We start from the raw sequence: 27,095 nt of genomic DNA, 5'->3' as shown, positions 1-27,095 counted from the left end.
TTTACATCGAAATTATTGTTACTGTATTTATTCTGTCATTTTTTGTGTAACTTGTGAATTTTTGTATATTTTTTCCTCTTCATCCCTTTAATCACTCGTATCCCCTTTATATTCTACATTCCCACATTTAGCAGGTTTACCGCTGATCTATTGTAAATCCGCAATTTTAAGCTTACTTTATCTTGTTTTTAAAATGAATTGTTGGAGTTCTCTCCCATTGCTAACTCACACTTTAAATGTTCTCGCACCTTTCTCACCTATCTTACGAAATCTAAACCTGCTTATTGTTCTCTTTTTTACGTTTCATCCAGCACTCTTTCTAAGTTCACCTATCTCTTTCGGACTTTGCAGTTTATCCTTTCTGGTACACCATCCTTCATTCAAACCCCATATCTTAGAACCAAAAGGAAAAAACAGAACCTATAAAAATTAGCTTTTATTACTTGTCTGTAAAAAAAAGCTCAAATGCCATATCTTACCATTTTTCCATTCCCTCCTGGGGAAAAACTTTTATTCATAACATTCCTTCCTCCTATACTCAATCATATCATTCTCAACTTATTCTTCACCACATTTTAAAGAACAAGACTGCTCACAAATCTATATCTTGGGACTTTTCTTCCTTTCATGTTTCCTTCAACCTTCCAATTTTTGTTCTTATATTTCCCTCATTTCACATTTGTAATTGGAAAAAAAACTTTTTTTTATTCATTAAATCTTTTCCTATTTTTTCATTTCCAGGCATTGTTATGTAATTCTTCACCACTTTTTTAAAAAACTAAAATGCTTCCAACACCCTCTCTCATTTCAATATTTCCTATTTCTTCTCAATCACTTTCCCACCTCTCTCTTTCATTTTCTATATGGCATCTTAGGAAAAAACTTTCAGTAGTTACATTTCTCTCTAATTTATTGAAATCTTATATTGGTGACTTATTCTGCACAGCATTTTATAAAACTACCGACTTCACAAAATTCTACTTTAGTCAATTTTTTCACATTTTCATTCTCTTTTATTTTTCCTTTTCCATCATCTTCCCTATGGTCCGTTCACTTGCTTCTCTTCTAACACCCTTTCCCTCACTTTGAACACTAGTGGACAGCTTCCCTTGCATTTCCACATCCATACACATCTGAAGGGTCTATTCTCACGACCCTTCCATCCATGAGTTCCACGGAAATTCGTTTGTTCTCACAAAAAACACTTACATCTCTTGCACTTATACGCATGCACACAATATAGCCCAAACCATGGTTTTCCAGCTATTTCTTTCTTTTTTCCTCCTCCACTTTCTCTTCGAGTACATACTGTTTTTCATACATATCTCCATTTCTATGTTTTTTCCAACATCACTATCAAGTTTCTTCACACAGCACCATCCCAATCTCCTCCCTCTCTTTTTAATTTGTGTTTCAACTCCTTAACGGGAATTCCATGTGTTACTTAGCACCCATTTCAGGCTTTAAATACCTCTATGTGTCTGAATGTTTTACCTGTCAGGTTTTTTTTTTACTTGAAATAGACGCCCAAACGGTGTCGAAACGCGTAATAAAAGAACCCCTCTCCCCAATGGCAAAGTGGAATTTAGATGACCCAAAATTAACATGTTCAAACATATTGAATGATCTAGTTCAGACACTGCAAAATCTCCCATAATCCAGGTATCTAGAAATGAGGCTCAAATTATGTTACGGATCATATTTAACTCCCTAAAAGGGATATAAAATGGGACCATACACAACAAATAATTGTTTTAAAAGCCAAACTGCAATGCACATTTTTATCATTGCCTATGGGATAACCCAAGTATCCAAACCTTTTGATTCAACACTAATACATTTAACAAATTTTGAACCACAAGAACCACTATTTGCTATCTTTGATTATCTAGACCCAGAAACATACCATTACATGAGGGGGTGAGAAAATTGGTACATTCTGTGCTGTCCGCAGGAGAAAAATCTATTTTACACACCTGACTTCAGGTACAACCATCACTTTTAAAATTATTTCAGGGAAAAATCTCTTATCTATTATAAATGGATTGGTTAGACTCTTTCTTCCACAAGAAATCAGGGTCAGACTTTTTTTGAAAGCTGGGAAGGGATGCCCGCCGTTATATAATGATCATGTAAGGGTCAAATGATGGTGGCAAGGTCCGCATAAGAATACTTCCTGCCGTATGGTAGGAGATGGAGGTCCTACCTCCAACATTATCCTCATTTATAAGACGCTATATGAAAAGGTGACAATTTTTCATACCATTATATTAGATTGGATGGAAGGATTATCTAATTATACGACTCATTTTTCAATTAATATACAAACCAGACAAAAATAAAGATGTGAGATAGTTTGTGTGAGAAGAGAAACATTCTTCTTTTAACATTGCTATATGTATATTTTATTGTTTCTGACGTTTGATATGTTTCAAAATTGTTCCAATAAAAGCAAATGAAAAAAATAACCCTTCGCTACATTTTTTTGCAGCAAGAAACTTCATGCCAGTTGCGCAGCTTAATTTGTAAGTGTTTTTATGCCCAATGTTGAATTTTTTCTCCAGGATCCCCCCAACCATGAGACAACAGCAACTGGTATCTTATTAATAGTGATTACCGCACAACCCGATAAGTGAGCAGTACCAATTTTTTATCATCCTTCTCTAATAGGGTCATCCTATTTGTACGCTATTTTCTCATTTTCTCTCCACTGCATTTTTCTTGCAAACTGAGAAAATTGACCCTTCTTGGTATTATTAAAATAAGTTGAGTAACATAGCCTGTCCCTTCCTTCATTGCCCTCTGCTATCATGTGTAACTCACCTGATCTTGTATCGGAGCCTGGACGGTAGTGCAGGAGATGTCTCTGGCTTTCTGCAGGTTGTGAGCACCTTTTTATTGAGGGCAATGTGGGATGTTCCCTCCCATCTGTATCCATCACTCACTTTCCAACCCTCCTTATTTTCTGCCACTTCTGCTCATGATGTCAATGTACACACTGCCCTAGGATTGATGAAGATTAACTATTTGTCAAGAGGATCACTCAACATAATGAAAGATGGGCAAATATAGCCAAGGAAATGATCGTAATGACGTTTCTTGTCACACAGCAGAGCGGTTCACATTCGTGGAAAATGCTCATCTATCTGGAAATGGACCTTCTATAAATATAAAGTTCTCTAATGTCATGGAAGATTTTTAGAAAAAAAATCTAATATCTTCCAAAGCTTTCTGGTGCTTAATGTTGTATGCAATCGTACATCGTTGGTCTGTAGCCCAGGTCTGACTTGAAATATATTTACAAGGTTTTGGCCCACCAGGCAGTGGGTATCATCAAAATACTTCTATACTTAGACGTTCATAAAGACAAAGCTGGACTGTCTCACCAGATTACTTGAAGATAGTTGAATGGACCCGAAAGTTCCAGCCGAGCACAGCAGCCACCCAGAACAGTTTCTTTTGGTGGGTCAAAGTGTAAGAAGAAGGATCGGACCACGGGTACCTGTTCTGTGTCGAGTCCAGAACTGTCGGGGCTCTCCTCTGTTGTCCAGGGGAAAGCTAATGAGACCGGACAAACGGACACATCCAGGAGTAGGGGGTGGGGCTAAGCAGCTGCAGCCATAGTGCGCGCGGTAATACTTAGTTTTGGCGGGAACAGACAGTGCGCGACAGGGAGGTGAGTGCTCTGGCCCTCGAGCCCGGTCACAGAGCAGACCTGCGCCCGCAGGTCACCTTGAAGAAAGGTGCCTAACGCTCTGGGCTTGTGAGTACTGCGCACGCATTACCTCAGAGAGACTCAGTGTGGGACCATAAGCTGTGCCTTGATCCACCGGTCTACGTTAAACCCGGAGAGTGTCGAGATCTATATCCTATATGGACTAAAGGCTCAGCAGAAGGTACCGGAAGCCAACCGCTGCTGCCAGAAGACGGATCCTCGTTATCCATAGGCCTTCAACGGATCAGCATCGCGCCCGCCATCTTTGGTTCAGCAACATCCACGACCCAAGAACTGACCTGCACGATAAGTCAGCTAAAAGAACTTCTGTTGTTATAGTTACTGCTATTTTCCCCATCATATACCCTGCGTTTAACCACCTGTTCCCACATTTAAATTGCTTTATCTTCCTGCGTGCAGTATTCCCCTGTTAATTAAATCCTTTAACCCTTGCTCTGCCTCTGCTGCCTCACTGCATCCTGCAAAACTGCTCACAAAAGTATTCACTGTCTGATTCTGTGTGCACTGTGTGCAGAATTATTAAGCAATTTGTATGTTTGATAATTCATTTTATTGATCAACTACAGTGCTGTCAGTCAATCCAAAAGGTTAATGATCCTGAAACATGAATATTAAGGCTGTGTGCACACGTTGCGTTTTTTTTTTGCATTTTCGCGGCATTTTTCCACTACGGAATCACCGTAAAAAAACGCATCCCATGCAATCCTATGGGATTCCGCAATGCTGTGCTAATGCTGCGGATTTTTCCGCTGTGGAATCGCATAGCGGAAAAATCCGCAGCATGCCCATTCTTTTTGCGGAATCGCGGTGATTCCGCACCCAAAGGAATGCATTGATCCGCTTACTTTCCGCATGTGGCTATGCCCACCATACGCAAAGTAAGCGGATCATGTGCGGATGGTACCCAGGGCCTGGAGGAGAGGAGACTCTTGAACAGGCCCTGGGTACCATAATCTTGGAAAAAATAGAATAAAAATAAAAAATAGTGATATACTCACCCTCCGGCGGCCCCCGGAGTCCTTCCCGCCTCTCACCACGCTCCCGGCATCTTCTGGTCCCAGTAATGCTTTGCGTGAATGACCGCGATAACGTCGCACTCTCGTGAGTGTGACGTCATCTCAGGTCCTTCGCGCAAAGCATTACAGCCGCAGAGCAGATCGTCGGAAGGTGAGAATAACACATTTTTTTTTTTTTTTATTGTTTTAATCCTACCTATCACATTCCAAGCGAAGCGCTTGTTTTCCACGGAAAAGACGCATGCGAATTCGCATGCGTTTTACCCTCGGCAGGAGTGCGGAAATGTTCCGGAAATTTCTGCAACGTGGGTACATAGCCTCAAGAAAATAAAAGTGAGGTTTTGTCTTTCTTAGGAGAATATCTGTGTGCATAATTATTATACAGTCATGGACAAATGTGTTGGCACCCTTGAAATTGTTTCAAAAAAGGAACTATTTATTCCAGAAAATCATTGCAATCACAAATGTTTACTTATACACAAGTGTCATAATTTATTATGAGATCGTAGCAACTCTGGTTCTGTTGTAATTTAAATGTTTTTTCGTTTTGGTCCAGCAAGAGTTATTGTCATTATCTTGCTGGCAGCTGGTCATTATCTTGCTGGTTGGTGGGTAACCACTCCCACCTTCTTTTAAATAGTCACATGACTCATCAGCTGATAGTGGGTAATAGAGTTATTCTATGCAGACCTGCCTGGAGTGAGGAGCTCTCTTGTGTCAGTGGTGTTACTGCTGCTGTGGGAGTTAAGATTCCTGGTGCTGTTTCTATGATGCTGTGGAGCTCGGCAGCAGAGCCTGAAGCCGAGTATTTTGTCCCTTTTTCTTTGTCCTGTATTTCTCTTCCCCTGTGTTTTACCATGTGCAGTGGTGAGGTTAACATACTTGCTTGTTAGTGCACTAGCTAGGGTACATTCAGAAGACAATCAGGGACTAAGCACATGATGGCGGCGTGGGGAAGGACCCGCATAAGGCATTAGGGGAGTTTAGGGACAGGCACAGATTGGTGTCAGGAGTAGAGATGAGCGAATTTGTTCGGATTCAGTTCTGAATAAGATCAGAATCAAATTTTGTTCTTACAATATTCGTCGAACACAGCCGAACGTCATTAGAGTCAATTGGAGTAGAAATTGCCAGATATGTCCGGAACCAATCATAAGACAAACATTCTGCATTAATAGTGCTAGAATATGTCTCGAATATGTCAAAATCAGATTTGAGGACAAAAACCAAACAAATTTGCTCATCTCTAGACAGGAGGTGTCCAATACCTTGCTCCCTATATTTAGGGCCTTCCACTCCCCGTTTCCATCCCGTCGTCGGTGTATGCTGTGTCATCTGCCGGACTTACCTGTGTCCGAGTGTGACAACATGTTTATTTCCTTTGTATGTATTGGAACAACAGCAAAAAACAGAGAAAAAGGCAAATTGGACATAATTTCACACAAGACCCCCAAAACGGGTCAGACAAAATACTGTAGGTGGCACCCTCAACTTAATATTTGGTTGCACACTCTTTGGAATAAATAACTGCAATCACTTCCTATAACTATCAACAAGCTTCTTATATCTCTCAACTGGAATTTTGGACTGCTCTTCTTTTGAAAACTGCTCCAGGTCTCAAATTTTAAGGGCGCCTTCTCCCAAGAGCAATTTTAAGATCTCTCCGTAGATGTTCAATGGGATTTAGATCCAGACTCATTGATGGTCACTTCAGAACTCTCCAGCATTTTGTTTTCATCCAATTCTGTGTGCTTATTGATGCATGTTTGGAGTTATTGTCCTGCTGGCAGACTCATGACTTAGGACGCAAACCCAGCTTTCTGACACTGAGCACTACATTGGAACCAAAAATCCTTTGCTAATCTTGAGATTTCATAATGCATTGCACACGGTCAAGGCATTGAGTGGCAGAGGAAAGAAAACGACCCCAAAGCATCTTTGAACCTCCACCATATTTGACTATAGGTATTGTGTTCTTTTCTTTGTAGGCCTCATTCTGTTTTTGGTAAACAGTAGAATGATGTGCTTTACCAAAAAGCTCTATCTCTATCTCTGTCTCATCTGTCCACAAGACGCTTTCTCAGAAGGCTTTTTTTACTCACGTTCATTTTGGCAAATTGCTATCTAGATTTTATGTCTTTGTGTCAGCATTGAGGTCCTCCTGGATCTCCTGACATAGCGTTTCATTTCATTCAAATGTTGACAGATAGTTCGTGCTGAAACTGATGCACCCTAAGCCTGCAGGACAGCTTGAATCTTTGGAACTTGATTGAGACTGATTATCCACCATCCAGACTATCCTGCGTTGCAACCTTTTAACAATTTTTCTCTGCTAACCACGTCCAGGGAGACTAGTTAAAGTGCCATGGGTTGTAAACTTCTTGATTATGTTGCACACCGGGGACAAAGGAACATTAAGATCTCTAGAGATAAACTTTTAGCCTTGAGATTGTTGATATTGTTCAACAATTTTGGTTCTCAAGTCCTCAGACAATTCTCTTTTCCTCTTTCTGTTCTCTATGCTTAATGTGGCACACATAGACAACTCTTTATGTGGTTTCTGGTGTGATTTTCATATTACCCAGATCTGTTACTTGCCACACGTGAGTTTGCACAAGCATCACATGCATGAAACTAAGTTGTTTACCCACATTTTAAGAAATATGACAACAATTTTGTTCAGCCTATTTTGGTGGTTTTGTGTGAAATGATGTCCAATTTGCCTCTGCTTTTTTGTGTTGTTACAATAGACACAAAGGAAAAAAAACATGTGTATAGCAAAATATATGCAATTGCAATAATTTTCTGGGAGAAATTCTTAATTTTCTGGAACAATTTCAAGGTTGCCCACACTTTCGGCCGTGATTATACATTTAAATGAAATGTTGTTTTTCTTTCATCTGTTAAAGTGAGAATAATATGCCAAGCTTCATCTGTGGATGCTGTCAATTGCTTAATCTGTTGTCGAAAAACTTTTTGAGCAGCAACACCACAGCCTCCAAGACATTGTTCATTGAGGTATACTGTTTTCCTTCACCTCAAACCTCTTAAGAAGGGTCCACAAGTTCTCTATGGGGTTTAGGTCAGGTGATGAAGGGGCCATGTCATTATTCTTTCATCATTAAGGCCTGTACTGTCAGCCAAGCAGTGGAGATTTCGATGCTGGATTTGAGCTTTGGCCTGCATAATATTCATGGTTTTCTTGAAAGATACAGACTTATTGCTGTACCACTACATGGAGAAAGTGTCTTCTAAAAACTGGCTCTAGGTTTGGGAGTTTATTTTGAGTCCGTCTTCAACATGAAAGAGTTTCAAAAAGCTCATCTTTAATATTAGCCTGTAGCAGTGCCCCACATCCACTTTGCTGGTGTCTGAGTCAAAGTGGAGGTCTGTGCCTAATACAAATTCCACCACAGATCCATCTCATCAGTCCATAAAACCTTTGAAAAATCTGTCTTCAGATATTTTTTGGTCCAGTTTTGACGTTTTCACGTTTCTGTTTTGTTCATTGGTGGTGGGGTTTAAGCCTGACTTACTTTGGCCAGGTTGCAGTTCTGGAATATGACAGCACTGGAGGATAACGGATTTCTGGTCGACTAACGATTGATTCTTAGCAAATCTTTGGCAGATAATGTATGCCTTTTTTTTTTCCTCAACACGTTTATTGTGACCCTGTTGACTATTTGCAAAAAAACTTTTGATGGTTCCGTAATCACATCCCAATATCTTAGCGATTTCAAGAGTGCTGCATCCTTCTGTAACACTAGTAACAAATTTTGACTTCTCAGTCAATTAAATCCCTTTTATGGCCATTTTGACAGAGGAAAACAAGCTGTCTAATAATTCTGCACACCTTGATAAAGGGTGTTGTATCCTTAGGACACACCCTCCCTCATTGCACAAATACACCACATGATTTGCTTCATCCAATAAGCATTCAAGTGTATACAGCTTGGAGTTGGTAAATATGCTAAAATATGATACTTCCTACCTGCAAATTAAGGGGGTTTTACACATAGCGATATCGCTAGCGATATCGCTATAACGTCACCGATTTTGTGACGTGCTAGCGATATCGCTATGTGTGATACTTACCTCCGACCGGCTCCCCCACTGTCCATCGCTGATCGCGCGAGAATGTCTGGCTCCATTTCTCGTCGTCAGCTTCCTGCTGGGCTTCCTGCTGTGACGACGAGCGACGCGTAGAGGCAGGCGGGAGGACGTCAGGATCGCTGTGTGTGAAAGGTGAGTATTGTCGCTGCTGCATCGCTGTGAGGTCTGCCTGTGTGACAGCTCACTAGCGATCATTTAGCGATGCACCAGCGATCCTGACTGGGTCGGATCGCTGGTGCATCGCTAAATGTAAAGGGCCTTTAGACTTTGATAGGACTCGTTTTACATATACAGTATACGGTACATGAAAGATTTGAGACAGTGCTTACTGTCCATTAATGATCATCACCTCCTCTGCATCACGTGACAGCTAAACATTCTGCACTTGAAATTTCTGCACCTTCTTCTACTCATAAACTTTCCATTTTTATACCATTACTTAATTTGCTACTTTTTAATATCATTTGTCATTTCCAGAACACTTTGGCATTTCCTGTTTTTGACTCATGTGTATCAGGAACCTGATCTTTCTGATATTTGGTCCGTTAGCAGGGTATATAGCTACTTCCTTTCTAGGTTGTAGCCTGCTGAGAGAAACAGGGGTGAACCTAGCCTCTCCGCTGCCTGAGGCGAACAACAAAAAAAATGACGCCCCCCCCCCGCACACAAAGTAAATCACACGCACATACAAGAACAACACAGAGGTATCCAGAACAAGGGCCATTAATGGCAATGGTAGGCCTGGCACAGGGCCAAACTGGGACAAAAAAGCAGCCCTGCCACACAAATCCCACCAGCCCACAAACTATAGCACTCATCACCCCGATAAGTGAATTTTTGCTATACTTTGTCGTCCCCTCATCACTCTCTTTAAGGAGTTATTTGAAGAGCCACATGTGAATGGCACCACAGTGCGTATGATTGACCACAGCTCCATTTACATGGTGCTCTTCAAAGCTACGTTTCCCAGGATCATGGGGGTCCCAGCGGTGAGATCCACAACAAACAGAAAGTCATCCCCTATCCCCACATAATGCTCCATACAGTATAATGGGCCCCATATATTACTTCATACAGTATAATGGGCCCATATATTACTTCATACAGTATAATGGGCCCCATATATTACTTCATACAGTATAATGGGCCCCATATATTACTTCATACAGTATAATGGGCACCATATATTACTTCATACAGTATAATGGGCACCATATATTACTTCATACAGTATAATTGGCACCATATATTACTTCATACAGTATAATGGGCCCCATATATTACTTCATACTGTATAATGTGCCCCATATATTACTTCATACAGTATAATGGGCCCCATATATTACTTCATACTGTATAATGGTCCCCATATATTACTTCATACAGTATAATGGGCCCCATATATTACTTTGTACAGCATAATGGGCACCATATATTACTTCATACAGCATAATGGGCCCCATTTATTACTTCATACAGTATAATGGGCCCCATATATTACTTCATACAGTATAATGGGCCCATATATTACTTCATACAGCATAATGGGCACCATATATTACTTTGTACAGCTTAATGGGCACCATATATTACTTCATACAGCATAATGGGCACCATATATTACTTCATACAGTATAATGGGCCCCGTATATTACTTCATACAGCATAATGGGCACCATATATTACTTCGTACAGCATAATGGGCATCATATATTACTGCATACAGCATAATGGGCACCATGTATTACTTCGTACAGCATAATGGGCACCATATATTACTTCATACAGTATAATGGGCGCCATATATGACTTCATACAGTATAATGGGCACCATATATTACTTCATCTAATATATAAAGCTGAATGTGTGTGTGTATGTTTGTATGTATGTATGTGTGTATGTCCGGGATTGGCATGTGCACCGTCGCAGCTACAGCCACAAAATTTTGCACAGTCACACATCTAGACTCCGATAGCGTCATAGTCTATGTTGTGAGGCGAAATTTTAACCCCGCGCGTTCCAATTCGCCAAACAATTTTGCCTTTTTAATCTTATCATTTCTATGGTGTTATCGTCCTTCTGTAAAGCTGGAAATAACAGTATTTATTACCGTGCCAACACAGACCACCCTCTGACACAGACTGCAGGGGGAGCCCAGTATCACACAGGATAGGATTAGATACACGGCTCAGCAGTCAGTATCACACAGGACAGGATTAGATACACAGCTCAGCAGACAGTATCACACAGGATAGGAATAGATACATGGCTCAGCAGACAGTATCACACAGGATAGGATTAGATACACAGCTCAGCACACAATATCACACATAATAATATTAAGCCCCCATTACACACAGCGAGATCGCTAGCAATATCGCTGAAACGTCACAGGTTTTGTGATGCAGCAGAGATATCGCTAGCGATATCGCTATGTCTGATACTTACCTGCGACCGGCTCCCCCGCTGGTTATCGCTGATCACGCGAGAACGTCCAGGACCGTTTCTCGTCGTCAGCTTCCTGCTGGACTTCCTGTGGCGCCGACGAGCAACGCGTGGACACGGGCGGGAGGACGTCTTCATCGCCGCGTCTGACAGATAAGTAACTATCCCCGACCGCTGCTATGTCGCTGGTGAGATCTGCCTGTGTGGCAGCTCACTAGCGACCACTTAGCGATGCACCAGCGATCCATATCGTTGTCGGGATCGCTGGTGTATCGCTTAGTGTAACGGTACCTTTAGTTAGACAGCTCAACAGACAGTATCACACAGAATAGGATTAAATACACGGCTCAGCAGTCAGTATCACACAGGATAGGATTAGATACACGGCTTAGCAGTCAGTATCACACAGGATAGGATTGGATACATTGCTCAGCACACAGTATCACACAGAATAATATTAGATACACGGCTGAGCAGTCAGTAACACACATGATAGGATTAGGTACACGGTTCAGTAGTCAGTATCACACAGGATAGGGTTAGATTCACGGCTCAGCAGATGGTATCACACAGGATAGGATTAGATACACTGCTCAGCAGTCAGTATCACACAGGATAGGATTAGATACACTGCTCAGCAGTCAGTATCACACAGGATAGGATTAGATACACGGCTGAGCAGTCATTAACATACGACAGGATTAGATACACAGCTCAGCAAAAAGTATCACACAGGATAGGATTAGGTACACAGCTCAGCAGACATTATCACACAGGATAGGGTTAGAGTTGAAAATAAAATACTATCAATACTTGGGTAATCGTTTAGTTAATTTGTGTTGCAAATCTGTAGTGTTGAATATATGATGTGAAATGTTTTTATGTGCAATATAATCATTATAATTTGTTATAACTAACCACAGTTGGTTACTATGTCCAGGCAACACCGGGCTCTTCAGCTAGTACAGTATAATGGGCCCCATATATTACTTCATACAGCATAATGGACACCATATATTACTTCATACAGCATAATGGACACCATATATTACTTCATACAGCATAATGGGCACCATATATTACTGCATACAGTATAATGGGACCCATATATTACTTCATACAGTATTATGAGCCCCATATATTACTGCATATAGTATAATGGGCACCATATATTACTTCATACAGTATAATGGGCACCATATATTACTTCATACAGTATAATGGGCACCATATATTACTTCATACAGTATAATGGGCACCATATATTACTTCATTCAGTATAATGGGCACCATATATTACTTCATACAGTATAATGGACCCCATATATTACTTCATACAGCATAATGGGCACCATATATTACTTCATACAGTGTAATGGGCCCCATATAATTAAACCCCGCTTTTCTGATCTCATCATGGTATTCTGATCCTCCGCAGTGCTTGGCATAGGGACATCATTAACTTTACCTATATAGTTGTCCACTTGGACTGATAGTAATAGTGATTTGTTTGTACCCTGTTGTCTGGGGCTGGCCCTCTTTATGGGAGTGCTGAGGGCATATGATTATACACCAGTAAAAAGTGTGAGAGGCTCAATGTGATCAGTGCCACCTAGTTTCCTACCCCTCTTATTCTACTGGTACTGTGGGCACACTGACTGGTACTGAGGAAAAGAAAGAAAGAACAGAGAGAAAAAAGAAAACAGAGAGAGAAAGAAAGAATAGAGAGAGAAAGAAAGTGGGGAAAGAAAGAAGGGAGAGAAAGAAAGAGTGGAATGAAAGAACAGAGAAAGAAAGAAAGAAGGAAAGAAACAGAGAGAAGGAAAGAACAGAGAGAGCGAGAAAGAAAAAAAGAAAGATTAGAGAGATAAAGAAACAGAGAGAGAAAGAAAGATTCTATAAAGATACTATAGCAGCCCGGCTCCCACTGTAGTGCCCACCTGAGCCTCCCGATGCAGGACATATCATGATCCGCTCACATGGCGATCCTGCTGTCCGCGCTGTTGGAGGAGGACACGATAATGGATCTAAAGCATTCCCTGAAGTGCCTCCATGGTTCCGTCACAATCTCATCCTGAAATTACCTCATTTCTGGTCAGCTTCTAGCACGTCACTTCCGGTGGACCGTCACGTGCAAATTTTAAAGTGCTCCCTGGGGCTCCGCCGTGTACTCCTGTGTCCGCGAGAAAAGTAAGCTCCCAGCCGGGGCAGTGGGGCAGAATCTCTCTCAAAATCGTGACTGTCCCACTGGGAGGTATGAATGCTCCCCTCCATACACCTTGTACACATATGGCTCCGCATACATCATACACATGGTTCCGCTTTTTATGCCTCGTACACACATGGCTCCGTTCTGTACACCTCGCGCACACACATGGCTCCACTCCGTAAACCTCGTACACATGCGGCTCTGATCCGTACACCTTATACACACGTGGCCACACTCTGTAAACCTTGTACACAAATGGCTCCACTCCGTAAACCTTGTACACATGTGGCTTTGCTCCATACACCTCGCACACACGCGACTCCACTCCATACACACACGTGCGACTCTGCTCCGTACACCTTGTACATGTGCGGCTCTGCTCCGTACACGTGCAGCTTTACTCCTTACACCTCGTACACACGTGGCTCCGCTCCGTACACCTCGCACACACATGGCTCCGCTCGGTACACATCACACACTCGCGGCTCCGCTCTGTACACCTCGCACATGCGCTGCGCCGCTCTGTAAACATCTCTGCTTCGTACACCTCGTACACGTGCGGCAATGCTCCATGCACCTCGCACATGCGCAGATCCGTTCCGTACACCTCGTACACATGCGGCTCCGCTCCGTACAGCTCGTACACACGCGGCTCCGCTCCGTACACCTCGTACACACGCGGCTCCGCTCCGTACACCTCGCACACACGCGGCTCCGCTCCGTACACCTCGCACACACGCGGCTCCGCTCCGTACACCTCGCACACACGCGGCTCCGCTCCGTACACCTCACACACACGCGGCTCTGCTCCGTACACCTCGTACACACACACGGCTCCACTCCATGTACACACAGCTCCGCTCTGTACAGCTCACACACTCGCGGCTCCACACACCTCGTACACACACGGCTCCGCTCCGTACACCTCATACACCTCAAAATCGTGACTGTCCCACTGGGAGGTATGAATGCTCCCCTCCATACACCTTGTACACATATGGCTCCGCATACATCATACACATGGTTCCGCTTTTTATGCCTCGTACACACATGGCTCCGTTCTGTACACCTCGCGCACACACATGGCTCCACTCCGTAAACCTCGTACACATGCGGCTCTGATCCGTACACCTTATACACACGTGGCCACACTCTGTAAACCTTGTACACAAATGGCTCCACTCCGTAAACCTTGTACACATGTGGCTTTGCTCCATACACCTCGCACACACGCGACTCCACTCCATACACACACGTGCGACTCTGCTCCGTACACCTTGTACATGTGCGGCTCTGCTCCGTACACGTGCAGCTTTACTCCTTACACCTCGTACACACGTGGCTCCGCTCCGTACACCTCGCACACACATGGCTCCGCTCGGTACACATCACACACTCGCGGCTCCGCTCTGTACACCTCGCACATGCGCTGCGCCGCTCTGTAAACATCTCTGCTTCGTACACCTCGTACACGTGCGGCAATACTCCATGCACCTCGCACATGCGCAGATCCGTTCCGTACACCTCGTACACATGCGGCTCCGCTCCGTACACCTCGTACACACGCGGCTCCGCTCCGTACACCTCGCACACACGCGGCTCCGCTCCGTACACCTCGCACACACGCGGCTCCGCTCCGTACACCTCGCACACACGCGGCTCCGCTCCGTACACCTCACACACTCGCGGCTCTGCTCCGTACACCTCGTACACACACACGGCTCCACTCCATGTACACACAGCTCCGCTCTGTACAGCTCACACACTCGCGGCTCCACACACCTCGTACACACACGGCTCCGCTCCGTACACCTCATACACGTGCGGCTCTACTCCTTTCACCTCGTACACATGCGGCTCTACTCCTTTCACCTCGTACACGTGCAGCTCTGCTCCGTGCACCTCCCACACTCGCGGCTCCGCTCCGTACACCTCGTACACACGCGGCTCCGCTCCATACACGCACATGGCTCAGCTCCGTACACCTCGTACACACACAGCTCCGCTCCGTACACCTCGTACACACACACGGCTCCGCTCCGTACACCTCGTACACTCGCGGCTCCGCTCTGTACACCTCGCACATGCGCTGCGCCGCTCTGTAAACATCTCTGCTTCGTACACCTCGTACACGTGCGGCAATGCTCCATGCACCTCGCACATGCGCAGATCCGTTCCGTACACCTCGTACACATGCGGCTCCGCTCCGTACACCTCGCACACACGCGGCTCCGCTCCGTACACCTCGCACACACGCGGCTCCGCTCCGTACACCTCGCACACACGCGGCTCCGCTCCGTACACCTCGCACACACGCGGCTCCGCTCCGTACACCTCGCACACACGCGGCTCCGCTCCGTACACCTCGCACACACGCGGCTCCGCTCCGTACACCTCACACACTCGCGGCTCTGCTCCGTACACCTCGTACACACACACGGCTCCACTCCATGTACACACAGCTCCGCTCCGTACAGCTCACACACTCGCGGCTCCACACACCTCGTACACACACGGCTCCGCTCCGTACACCTCATACACGTGCGGCTCTACTCCTTTCACCTCGTACACATGCGGCTCTACTCCTTTCACCTCGTACACGTGCAGCTCTGCTCCGTGCACCTCCCACACTCGCGGCTCCGCTCCGTACACCTCGTACACACGCGGCTCCGCTCCATACACACACATGGCTCAGCTCCGTACACCTCGTACACACACAGCTCCGCTCCGTACACCTCGTACACATGCGGCTCTGATCCGTACACCTTATACACACGTGGCCACACTCTGTAAACCTTGTACACAAATGGCTCCACTCCGTAAACCTTGTACACATGTGGCTTTGCTCCATACACCTCGCACACACGCGACTCCACTCCATACACACACGTGCGACTCTGCTCCGTACACCTTGTACATGTGCGGCTCTGCTCCGTACACGTGCAGCTTTACTCCTTACACCTCGTACACACGTGGCTCCGCTCCGTACACCTCGCACACACATGGCTCCGCTCGGTACACATCACACACTCGCGGCTCCGCTCTGTACACCTCGCACATGCGCTGCGCCGCTCTGTAAACATCTCTGCTTCGTACACCTCGTACACGTGCGGCAATACTCCATGCACCTCGCACATGCGCAGATCCGTTCCGTACACCTCGTACACATGCGGCTCCGCTCCGTACACCTCGCACACACGCGGCTCCGCTCCGTACACCTCGCACACACGCGGCTCCGCTCCGTACACCTCGCACACACGCGGCTCCGCTCCGTACACCTCGCACACACGCGGCTCCGCTCCGTACACCTCACACACTCGCGGCTCTGCTCCGTACACCTCGTACACACACACGGCTCCACTCCATGTACACACAGCTCCGCTCTGTACAGCTCACACACTCGCGGCTCCACACACCTCGTACACACACGGCTCCGCTCCGTACACCTCATACACGTGCGGCTCTACTCCTTTCACCTCGTACACATGCGGCTCTACTCCTTTCACCTCGTACACGTGCAGCTCTGCTCCGTGCACCTCCCACACTCGCGGCTCCGCTCCGTACACCTCGTACACACGCGGCTCCGCTCCATACACGCACATGGCTCAGCTCCGTACACCTCGTACACACACAGCTCCGCTCCGTACACCTCGTACACACACACGGCTCCGCTCCGTACACCTCGTACACTCGCGGCTCCGCTCTGTACACCTCGCACATGCGCTGCGCCGCTCTGTAAACATCTCTGCTTCGTACACCTCGTACACGTGCGGCAATGCTCCATGCACCTCGCACATGCGCAGATCCGTTCCGTACACCTCGTACACATGCGGCTCCGCTCCGTACACCTCGTACACACGCGGCTCCGCTCCGTACACCTCGCACACACGCGGCTCCGCTCCGTACACCTCGCACACACGCGGCTCCGCTCCGTACACCTCGCACACACGCGGCTCCGCTCAGTACACCTCCCACACTCGCGGCTCTGCTCCGTACACCTCGTACACACACACGGCTCCACTCCATGTACACACAGCTCCGCTCCGTACAGCTCACACACTCGCGGCTCCACACACCTCGTACACACACGGCTCCGCTCCGTACACCTCATACACGTGCGGCTCTACTCCTTTCACCTCGTACACATGCGGCTCTACTCCTTTCACCTCGTACACGTGCAGCTCTGCTCCGTGCACCTCCCACACTCGCGGCTCCGCTCCGTACACCTCGTACACACGCGGCTCCGCTCCATACACACACATGGCTCAGCTCCGTACACCTCGTACACACACAGCTCCGCTCCGTACACCTCGTACACACACACGGCTCCGCTCCGTACACCTCGTACACACACGGCTCCGCTCCGTACACCTCGTACACACACGGCTCCGCTCCGTACACCTCGTACACGTGCGGCTCTACTCCTTTCACCTCGTACACGTGCAGCTCTGCTCCGTGCACCTCCCACACTCGCGGCTCCGCTCCGTACACCTCATATACACACACGGCTCCGCTCCGTACACCTCGCACACATGCGGCTCCGCTCTGTATACCTCACACATTCGCGGCTCCGCTCCATACACACACATGGCTCAGCTCCGTACACCTCGTACACACACAGCTCCGCTCCGTACACCTCGTACACGTGCGGCTCTACTCCTTTCACCTCGTACACGTGCGGCTCTACTCCTTTCACCTCGTACATGTGCAGCTCTGCTCCGTGCACCTCCCACACTCGCGGCTCTGCTCCGTACACCTCGTACACACACACGGCTCCACTCCATGTACACACAGCTCCGCTCTGTACAGCTCACACACTCGCGGCTCCACACACCTCGTACACACACGGCTCCGCTCCGTACACCTCATACACGTGCGGCTCTACTCCTTTCACCTCGTACACATGCGGCTCTACTCCTTTCACCTCGTACACGTGCAGCTCTGCTCCGTGCACCTCCCACACTCGCGGCTCCGCTCCGTACACCTCGTACACACGCGGCTCCGCTCCATAGACGCACATGGCTCAGCTCCGTACACCTCGTACACACACAGCTCCGCTCCGTACACCTCGTACACACACACGGCTCCGCTCCGTACACCTCGTACACTCGCGGCTCCGCTCTGTACACCTCGCACATGCGCTGCGCCGCTCTGTAAACATCTCTGCTTCGTACACCTCGTACACGTGCGGCAATGCTCCATGCACCTCGCACATGCGCAGATCCGTTCCGTACACCTCGTACACATGCGGCTCCGCTCCGTACACCTCGCACACACGCGGCTCCGCTCCGTACACCTCGCACACACGCGGCTCCGCTCCGTACACCTCGCACACACGCGGCTCCGCTCAGTACACCTCACACACTCGCGGCTCTGCTCCGTACACCTCGTACACACACACGGCTCCACTCCATGTACACACAGCTCCGCTCCGTACAGCTCACACACTCGCGGCTCCACACACCTCGTACACACACGGCTCCGCTCCGTACACCTCATACACGTGCGGCTCTACTCCTTTCACCTCGTACACATGCGGCTCTACTCCTTTCACCTCGTACACGTGCAGCTCTGCTCCGTGCACCTCCCACACTCGCGGCTCCGCTCCGTACACCTCGTACACACGCGGCTCCGCTCCATACACACACATGGCTCAGCTCCGTACACCTCGTACACACACAGCTCCGCTCCGTACACCTCGTACACACACACGGCTCCGCTCCGTACACCTCGTACACACACGGCTCCGCTCCGTACACCTCGTACACGTGCGGCTCTACTCCTTTCACCTCGTACACGTGCAGCTCTGCTCCGTGCACCTCCCACACTCGCGGCTCCGCTCCGTACACCTCATATACACACACGGCTCCGCTCCGTACACCTCGCACACATGCGGCTCCGCTCTGTATACCTCACACATTCGCGGCTCCGCTCCATACACACACATGGCTCAGCTCCGTACACCTCGTACACACACAGCTCCGCTCCGTACACCTCGTACACGTGCGGCTCTACTCCTTTCACCTCGTACACGTGCGGCTCTACTCCTTTCACCTCGTACATGTGCAGCTCTGCTCCGTGCACCTCCCACACTCGCGGCTCCGCTCCGTACACCTCATATACACACACGGCTCCGCTCCGTATACCTCACACATTCGCGGCTCCCCTCCATACACACACATGGCTCAGCTCCGTACACCTCGTACACACGCGGCTCCGCTCCGTACACCTCATACACACACGGCTCCGCTCCATACACCTCATACACACACGGCTCCGCTCCATACACCTCGTACACGTGCGGCTCCGCTCCGTACACCTCGTACACGTGCGGCTCCGCTCCGTACACCTCGTACACGTGCGGCTCCGCTCCGTACACCTCGTACACGTGCGGCTCCGCTCCGTACACCTCGTACACGTGCGGCTCCGCTCCGTACACCTCGTACACGTGCGGCTCTACTCCTTTCACCTCGTACACGTGCAGCTCTGCTCCGTGCACCTCCCACACTCGCGGCTCTGCTCCGTACACCTCATATACACACACGGCTCCGCTCTGTACACCTCGCACACACGCGGCTTCGCTCCGTATACCTCACACACTCGCGGCTCCGCTCCATACACACACATGGCTCAGCTCCGTACACCTCGTACACACGCGGCTCCGCTCCGTACACACGCGGCTCCGCTCCGTACACCTCGTACACACACACGGCTCCACTCCGTACACCTCGTACACACACGGCTCCGCTCTGTACACCTCGTACACACGCGGCTCCGCCCCGTATACCTCGTACACTCGCGGCTCCGCTCCGTACACCTCACACACTCGTGGCTCTGCTCCATACACCTCGTACACACACTGCTCCGCTCCATACACACACGGCTCTGCTACATCCACCCTGTAAACCCCCCCTGACCCCATAAATAAACTTCCCTCATCCAGGACGATGACAACCAGCACTGCAGAGTCCTGCATAAAACAAGGACTGATGCGCACAGGACCTGAAGGGGAGGAGTCAGGGGTCTCATGATCAGGGGGCCCTGACTCCTTCCCTCCTGTGACCGCATCAATTACAACAAGCCGACTTGCATGACCTCAGCACCAGTGTGCAGGGGCTAAATTGTAGGTGCTGCGGGTAGAGGAGCGCATAATGCCGCCCCTTGCTGCCTGCCGTTTGAGCAGCTGGCTCAACTCGCCTCATTATAGCTGCGGCCCTGGAGAGAAATGCTCTTGATTGTACATCTGGCCAATTTTGTGGTATTCATATCTTCCTAAAAGGGAACCTGTCAGCAGGATTGTGCATAGTAACCTACAGACAGTGTCAGGTCAGCACCGTTATACGGAATAAAATGATACCTGGTGATGAAATCTGTCTTATGCTTGTTTTGGAATCTTTATTTTCAGTTTTGTGTTAATGAGACTCTCATGCCCTAAGGAGGCGTTGGTGTATGAGTGCTCTGGTTAGCTAATCATAATGCAGATTGCTGACAGGTCACTGATATCTCAGTGACCTGCCCCCTAGTTTGCATAATGAATATCTGTACATACATAAAAAAAATCAGTATAACGGTGCTGACCTGACAGTGTATGTAGGTTACTGTGCACAATCCTGCTGACATGTTCCCTTTAATTTGCAATGCATTGGCGTACCCACCGAGGGACGGGGCAGCTGCCCCTCCCCTAGAAGCAGGGGCGCGCACCAATCATGATGAGACCACCGACCGCCACCTGTCTGAGTAGGTAACAGTAACGGTTGCCTCAAGCAGCGCCTGCGGTAAGCAGAGGGCAGGGCGCCAGGGCGGCATGATGCATCGGCCGGGCGGAGGGCACCCGCAGCCGCTAGTAGGAGCTTTAATCCCAGCCTCAGTGTCTGCCAGCCACTCTGCACTGCAGATCAGCACAGCGGGGACTGGAGTCAGTGATGACATCATCACTGAGTGCCCCCGAGTCCTGCAGTTCGGCACCAGCACACAAGCTTGGGAGACTGCTGGAGCTGCTAGGAAAGCGCATCTGCAAAAAGATAGACCATGTGAAAGGATTTCAGTAAAAGCCATTGATTTTGCTGTGATGCATTACGGAGCTGCGTTTCACTGCATTTACGCAGCACTAAATAGCGCTATGTAAATGCAGAAATACGCAACATGTGGGCGCACCTGTTTCTTTGAAACAGCTAATCATTTAAATTTATTCCAGTTATAATTTATTAGTTTACCTTCTTATTTACATTTAGAAGACATCGAGGCTGCCTAAATGGATATAAGAAACTGGTTCCAAAAAGGTAAGTTAAGTACTTTCTGTAGAAAATGAAATTGAAAGGAAGCAACCCAGCCTAGCGACATTTAACCAGAAATCTCATGTTTTCCAATAGGTCTATAATAGTGATGAGCGAATGTAATCGTTACTATTCGCTATTCGCATGAATAGTACGGTATTCGCGATACTCGTTAGTCGGCGAGTAACGCTGGTGCTCGAGAGTGATGTGTCGATCATTATCGATCTGACTCAAATTGACAGCTCCCTTCACTACATAAAGTGAGCTGGCACCTCAGTGAGGGCAGATTGAATGTTAGGCCGAGCTCAGACTTGCGAGAAACTCAGCCAAGTCTCGTATGTCAATACCCGACACTGCCGCCGGCACTAGAAATACATACAGCTGCACGCTCCGATCTGAGTGCCGGCGGCAGTGCCGGATATTGACATGCGAGACTCGTCCGAGTTTCTCGCAAGTCTGACTCCAGCCTTAGGCTCTCTCTGGGGGGCACTGCAAGGTGTTTTATATAGTAGAAATGTGAAAAAGGCTCCCCTCCTGCCCTGTCCGGGAAAGACTCAGTTTATGGCCGGCTGTGTGTGGGCGGAGCCAATCACTCATTGACTTACATTGTACTTGCTATTCGGATGACTATGTAAATATTAAAAAGCACTCGTTACAAGTATAGCAAGTGTGAATATTACACCACTCGCTCATCACTGGTCTATAATATAAACATACATTGGCCAACTTTACTTAATTTTATACTAAAATCGTACCCATTGTAAAATAACGTAACATCTCAAAATGTGAAGGTTTTGAGTTAAGGGCTAGAAAATGTATATTTTATCTGTACAGTAAACCCTCAACATTCACGAGGGTTACGTTTCAGGAAAACCTTGCAAATGTCGAATTCACAAATGCTGAGTCTATCTTTCTTTGTAAATAGGGGGGTTAAGTTCCATGGTAGTCGATAAAGGTGTAAATCCACTATCCGCGCGATATTTTTTTACCATGTATGAAAGATAAATCACCAGCAAACTGTACTATGTTAATTTCTATGATTTTCAGTCAGAAAACCTCTCAAACGGAAAAACGATCAAGATGACAGTAGGGGAAGTGGAAGCAATGATGGTGATGAAACTAAAATGACTGAACCATTGGATTCGGAGTCAATTATGGAACAAGGGTCTAGTAATTCTTCACCTGTACACATAGCTGTCCCCGGGACTGGGACTTCTAAAACAATTGAAGAATACGATAGCTTCCATGAAAATGACATTGGTCATTACAGTATGTTGGACATGCCCTTAAATTACCACCAGAAAAAAAGAAGGAATTGCATACAAATCCCTGGGTTCCACCATCAAATTACGATTTTGGTTCTGATGCCAGCCATTTGAAAAGAAAATTTAACCACTGCTGGATAGATCAATATACTCCTTGGTTGGTGTACTCAAGTCATTTGAAAGGTGCTCTTTGTATGCACTGTGTTTTGTTTCCTCCTGCTATTAGTACAGTTAAAGGAGTTTTGGGGTCATTCATGGTAAAGCCATGAGGTTTACAGATATACATGAAGATTTTAGAAAGCACGTCGGCAGTCACTACCCCAAAACTTCAACAGCTGATGCAAAAGCTTTCCTTGAAAATTTTCCAGTTGACGTCCAGTTGCAAAGTGGTCACCAGAAGATGATTGAAAAAACAAACAAATATTGTCATCAATTATTTCTTGTATCATATTTTGTGGAACTCATGATTTGCCACTTAGAGGAAAGGAAGGAGATGAGGGAGTTTTTTTTGACCTTTTAAATTTGACAATTGACTGTGGTGATGAGAAGCTAAAGAGTCAGAGAGATGTTGAAACAATGCAGTCTATGCTTCACCAAAAATTCAAAATGAGATTATAAGATTATGTGGTGAAGTTGTCAAAGAAAGAATTATCGAACATGATATCGCGGAGAAAGTCGGGGTTGAGTTATCAGTACCACGAATTGCTCAAAAGCAAATACATAGAAGTAATCCACCATCTGAGACAGCAATTGAATACTGGAGACGGTTCTTGATCATCCCTTATCTTGACTCCCTAACTTTGTGTTTGAATGTTAGACTCACACAGGAAAATACACCTGATTTTGCCTTATCCTATCTTCATCCTTTATACATGCTAAAAATGGCTTCAAAAGATTTGGGAAAAAATGCAAAGTCTTTCATGGAGTTTTATGGGTTGGGTGATATCTCTGCAGAAATAGATTTGTGGTATAATCTGTAGAAAAATAAGAATTTAGCAGAAGAGAAATTAAAGTACATTGAAATGGTAGAACTTTTGGAGGAGGCTAACATTTTTTTTCCCTGCAACAAGGCACGCACTCTTCATTTTAAGTGCTTTCCGGTCCACCACAGCTACTTTTGAACGATCTTTCAGTAGTATCAGTACCCTTCGAAGGCTCAGACCTGGCTCAGAAGTACAATGGGAGAGGACAGACTGACTGGGTTGTGTTTGATGAGCGTCCATCGGAAATTCTTCATGGAATATCAGGACTGGATTGAAACAAAAGTTTTGAACAAGTTTTCATCAAACCCAAGAAAAATGATATTAGTAAAAGACATGTAATTAGAATAAAAATCTAAATTTTTTTGCAAGCAAATAATTGTAATAACTAATAAAGCACTGCCAGAATTACATATAATTTTCTTAAAATTTTCATTTCATTCACCTTTTTCGTTCTAAAATTTTACAACCTGAATGACCATGGCTTGTCCCCCCCTAGTTTTGATCCTGGGTATGCCCATGATGCAATGTGCATTGTGTAGTAAAGGCTGATGATGCTAGAGACCAGACTACTTCTACCATGTGTGATCATGAGATTCTAGATAATGTTGCTTTACTGCAGTCCTGAAATACCCTCAGGATAATTCATCAATAGTACGATGGAGATGTCCACCTATGGTCCTGAAACGTCCTCAGCAGAATAATCAATCAATATCATAGTAGGATGGGAATGTCCTTCTTTAGCAAAGCAGTTCCCAAAGTGTGTAAAGTACATAAAATAACAGATTCATCAGATACTTACCCTTCCTGGAACCAGCGCTTCTTGCTGCTGCAGTTGTGACTAGAGCAGTGACATCACGTCAGCACCGCACCTCACCACTCTAGGCACTTACTGAGATCAGTGATGGTGCTGAGGTTGAAGGGATGCAATGCTGAGCTCAGTGACTGGCTGTCTAGAACGGTAATGTCACAAATGGTACGGCAATTTCTTAGGAGATGTTTTAGGACACACCAGGCCACATGTCGCTTGCACTAATACGAGCAGCTTGCATGGTCTAAATGTACTGCTGCGGCCTGCAGTGTCTCCAGACTTGTGTATCAACCAGCACATGTGGGACGTCATTGGGTGGCAAATTATAAAAGGAGCTGCCAGCCAGTATTCCTCAGACAACTATTAATTATCTCACTGCTAACATGCCAAGTACTGAAAAAATCAAGATGTTTTAAAATTATTGTTTCTATTTTTTCATCATTTACATGTTTATTTCTATTTATCTTGTGCTTTTTATAATTCCATGACTTTGCCTTCTTTGTGTTGCAATTTCAATGTTGAGGAGTGTATAATATTCATATTTTATTCACATAGAGGATATTAGAACTTACTGATCACTAGGGGTCTGATAGCTGAAAATAGGACTGTAAAATTCTCCACTATAATGTGGCGGTAGGCGTGCAAACATGCCTCTACTCCATCACCGTCTAAATGTAGTAATCGCAGGTACGCGGGATGCAGTGACGAGACGGGAGTCGGAGTGAGCTTAGAATGTAACATATATATATATATATATATATATATATATATATATATATATATATATATATATATACATGGGCTATCTCGAGTAACCAGCAAGCTAACAACAGTTGTCCTCGCAGGGATCAGAACAATAATACACATGTAACACAATAATAACTACCCGGTCGGAACCGGTAACTATGAGGCCGCGGTATGACCGACTACGGGTCCAGGAACTACGATTGACCAACTACAATGTGTCACTTATCCTCCTCTGACGACGGCAGAGTGGTGGTCGGTGTCTATTCAGCATCTCAGCCGCTGGGCCCAGCCAACGAGGAGTTGACGTAAGCATCTGGCGTTCCTACGCCTAAGTGGAGCGAGGGCATAACAGTCCCCTGAAGAGTTCCTCTGCGTTGTGCCTCCCGACGAAGGCGGGATGGCGATGGCCGGGGCCCTGGGCATGTAGGCCGCAACCGCGGGCTGGAGTCGGGCAGCGGCGGCCGTGGGTGGCGGCTGGTAGGCCGCAACCATGGGTTGGAGTTGGGCAGCGGCAGCCGTGGGTGGCGGAGGCGGGCCGCAACCGCGGGCTGGAGTCTGGCAGTGGCGGCCGTGGGTGGTGGCAGGCAGGCCGCAACCGCGGGCTCGAGTGACAGGAGCGGGAGTACAGTCGTTCGGTCGCTGTCCCTCTGCTGGGCTGCTCGGTGCTGTCTCCTCCCTGACTGTGGTGAGTCCCCCTTCAATCTCTCTGGTCATCGCTCACTCCTTCTGACTCTGGCGCCACCTAGGCTTCCTGCTCTTTCTCTCCCGCTCTGTCGAGTGCCCCTTGCTGGCATTCTCTGCTCCTTTTATACCTGCTCCGCCCCCACTCCTTCTAGAACTGTCTCTGGTCCGTCCTCTAATTATGTCCCCCAGAAACAGTCTCCCTAGGAACCTTGGTAACAGTCCCCTTGTTTCCGGTCCAGTTACACCGTGGGGACTCTCCCTCCTACACTCCCCCATCCTGTATGCTCGCCAGTCCTTGGGTGAGGGCTTGGAGGGGTCTGGCACTGCCTCTTGATGTAAAAGTCTTTTCTACCACACGAACAGGCCCTGTTCATAGCGTTCAGGGGGTTTGCCAGCTGTGGACCACTCGGAGCATCGTGGTTCGACTGTGGTGGAGTCTTCAAGGATGGAGGAAGATGGTGGATTGACTAGGGTTGTTGGGGTATTGGTTTTTGAAGTGTCCGTTTGTACTGCCGGAAGGTCGTCCTCATTCCATATTGCTGGAGGGGGTTCTGGGGCCTGAGGAGGGGCCTCGGGTCATTCCGGGTCTGTGGATGTACAGGGTCGCAACATATTGCGATGTACTGTTCTGGCGGGGTGATCTCACTCTTTTTCAGATTGTATTTCGTACACTGGTCCATCTGGGCCTACTCGTCGCAGTACTCGGTAGGGATTTTCTTCCCAGCGGTGTCACAATTTGTTTTGGGGGTGCTGATCTCGTACGAGTACACGTTCTCCTGCCTGGAATTCGGTGGGTTGGAACAGGGTCTTCCCCG

At 47.1% G+C, this 27,095-nt stretch overlaps 1 protein-coding gene across 2 annotated transcripts in view; it reads right to left on the bottom strand.

The window, feature by feature from the left end:
- Window positions 1–27,095, bottom strand: part of LOC141086552 (gastrin/cholecystokinin-like peptide) — a 93,111-nt gene that overhangs the window by 15,993 nt on the left and 50,023 nt on the right. Inside the window, exon 1 of one of the 2 annotated variants that reach the window (XM_073572694.1) lies at window positions 2,824–2,965. The exons of the other annotated variant lie outside the window; for it this stretch is intronic. Within the exon in view, the coding sequence (XP_073428795.1) occupies window positions 2,824–2,938 (115 nt within the window). The 5' untranslated portion in view covers window positions 2,939–2,965. Of the gene's footprint in view, window positions 1–2,823; window positions 2,966–27,095 lie in introns of those variants that run through there. 2 annotated transcript variants of the gene reach the window in all.

This window comes from Dendrobates tinctorius, unplaced genomic scaffold (assembly GCF_039654945.1).
Source record: "Dendrobates tinctorius isolate UK_male_01 unplaced genomic scaffold, ASM3965494v1 ptg000032l, whole genome shotgun sequence".
Lineage (NCBI taxonomy): Eukaryota > Metazoa > Chordata > Amphibia > Anura > Dendrobatidae > Dendrobates > Dendrobates tinctorius.
The sequence above is the reverse complement of the archived record's forward strand: the minus strand, read 5'-3'. Positions and strand labels throughout refer to the sequence as shown.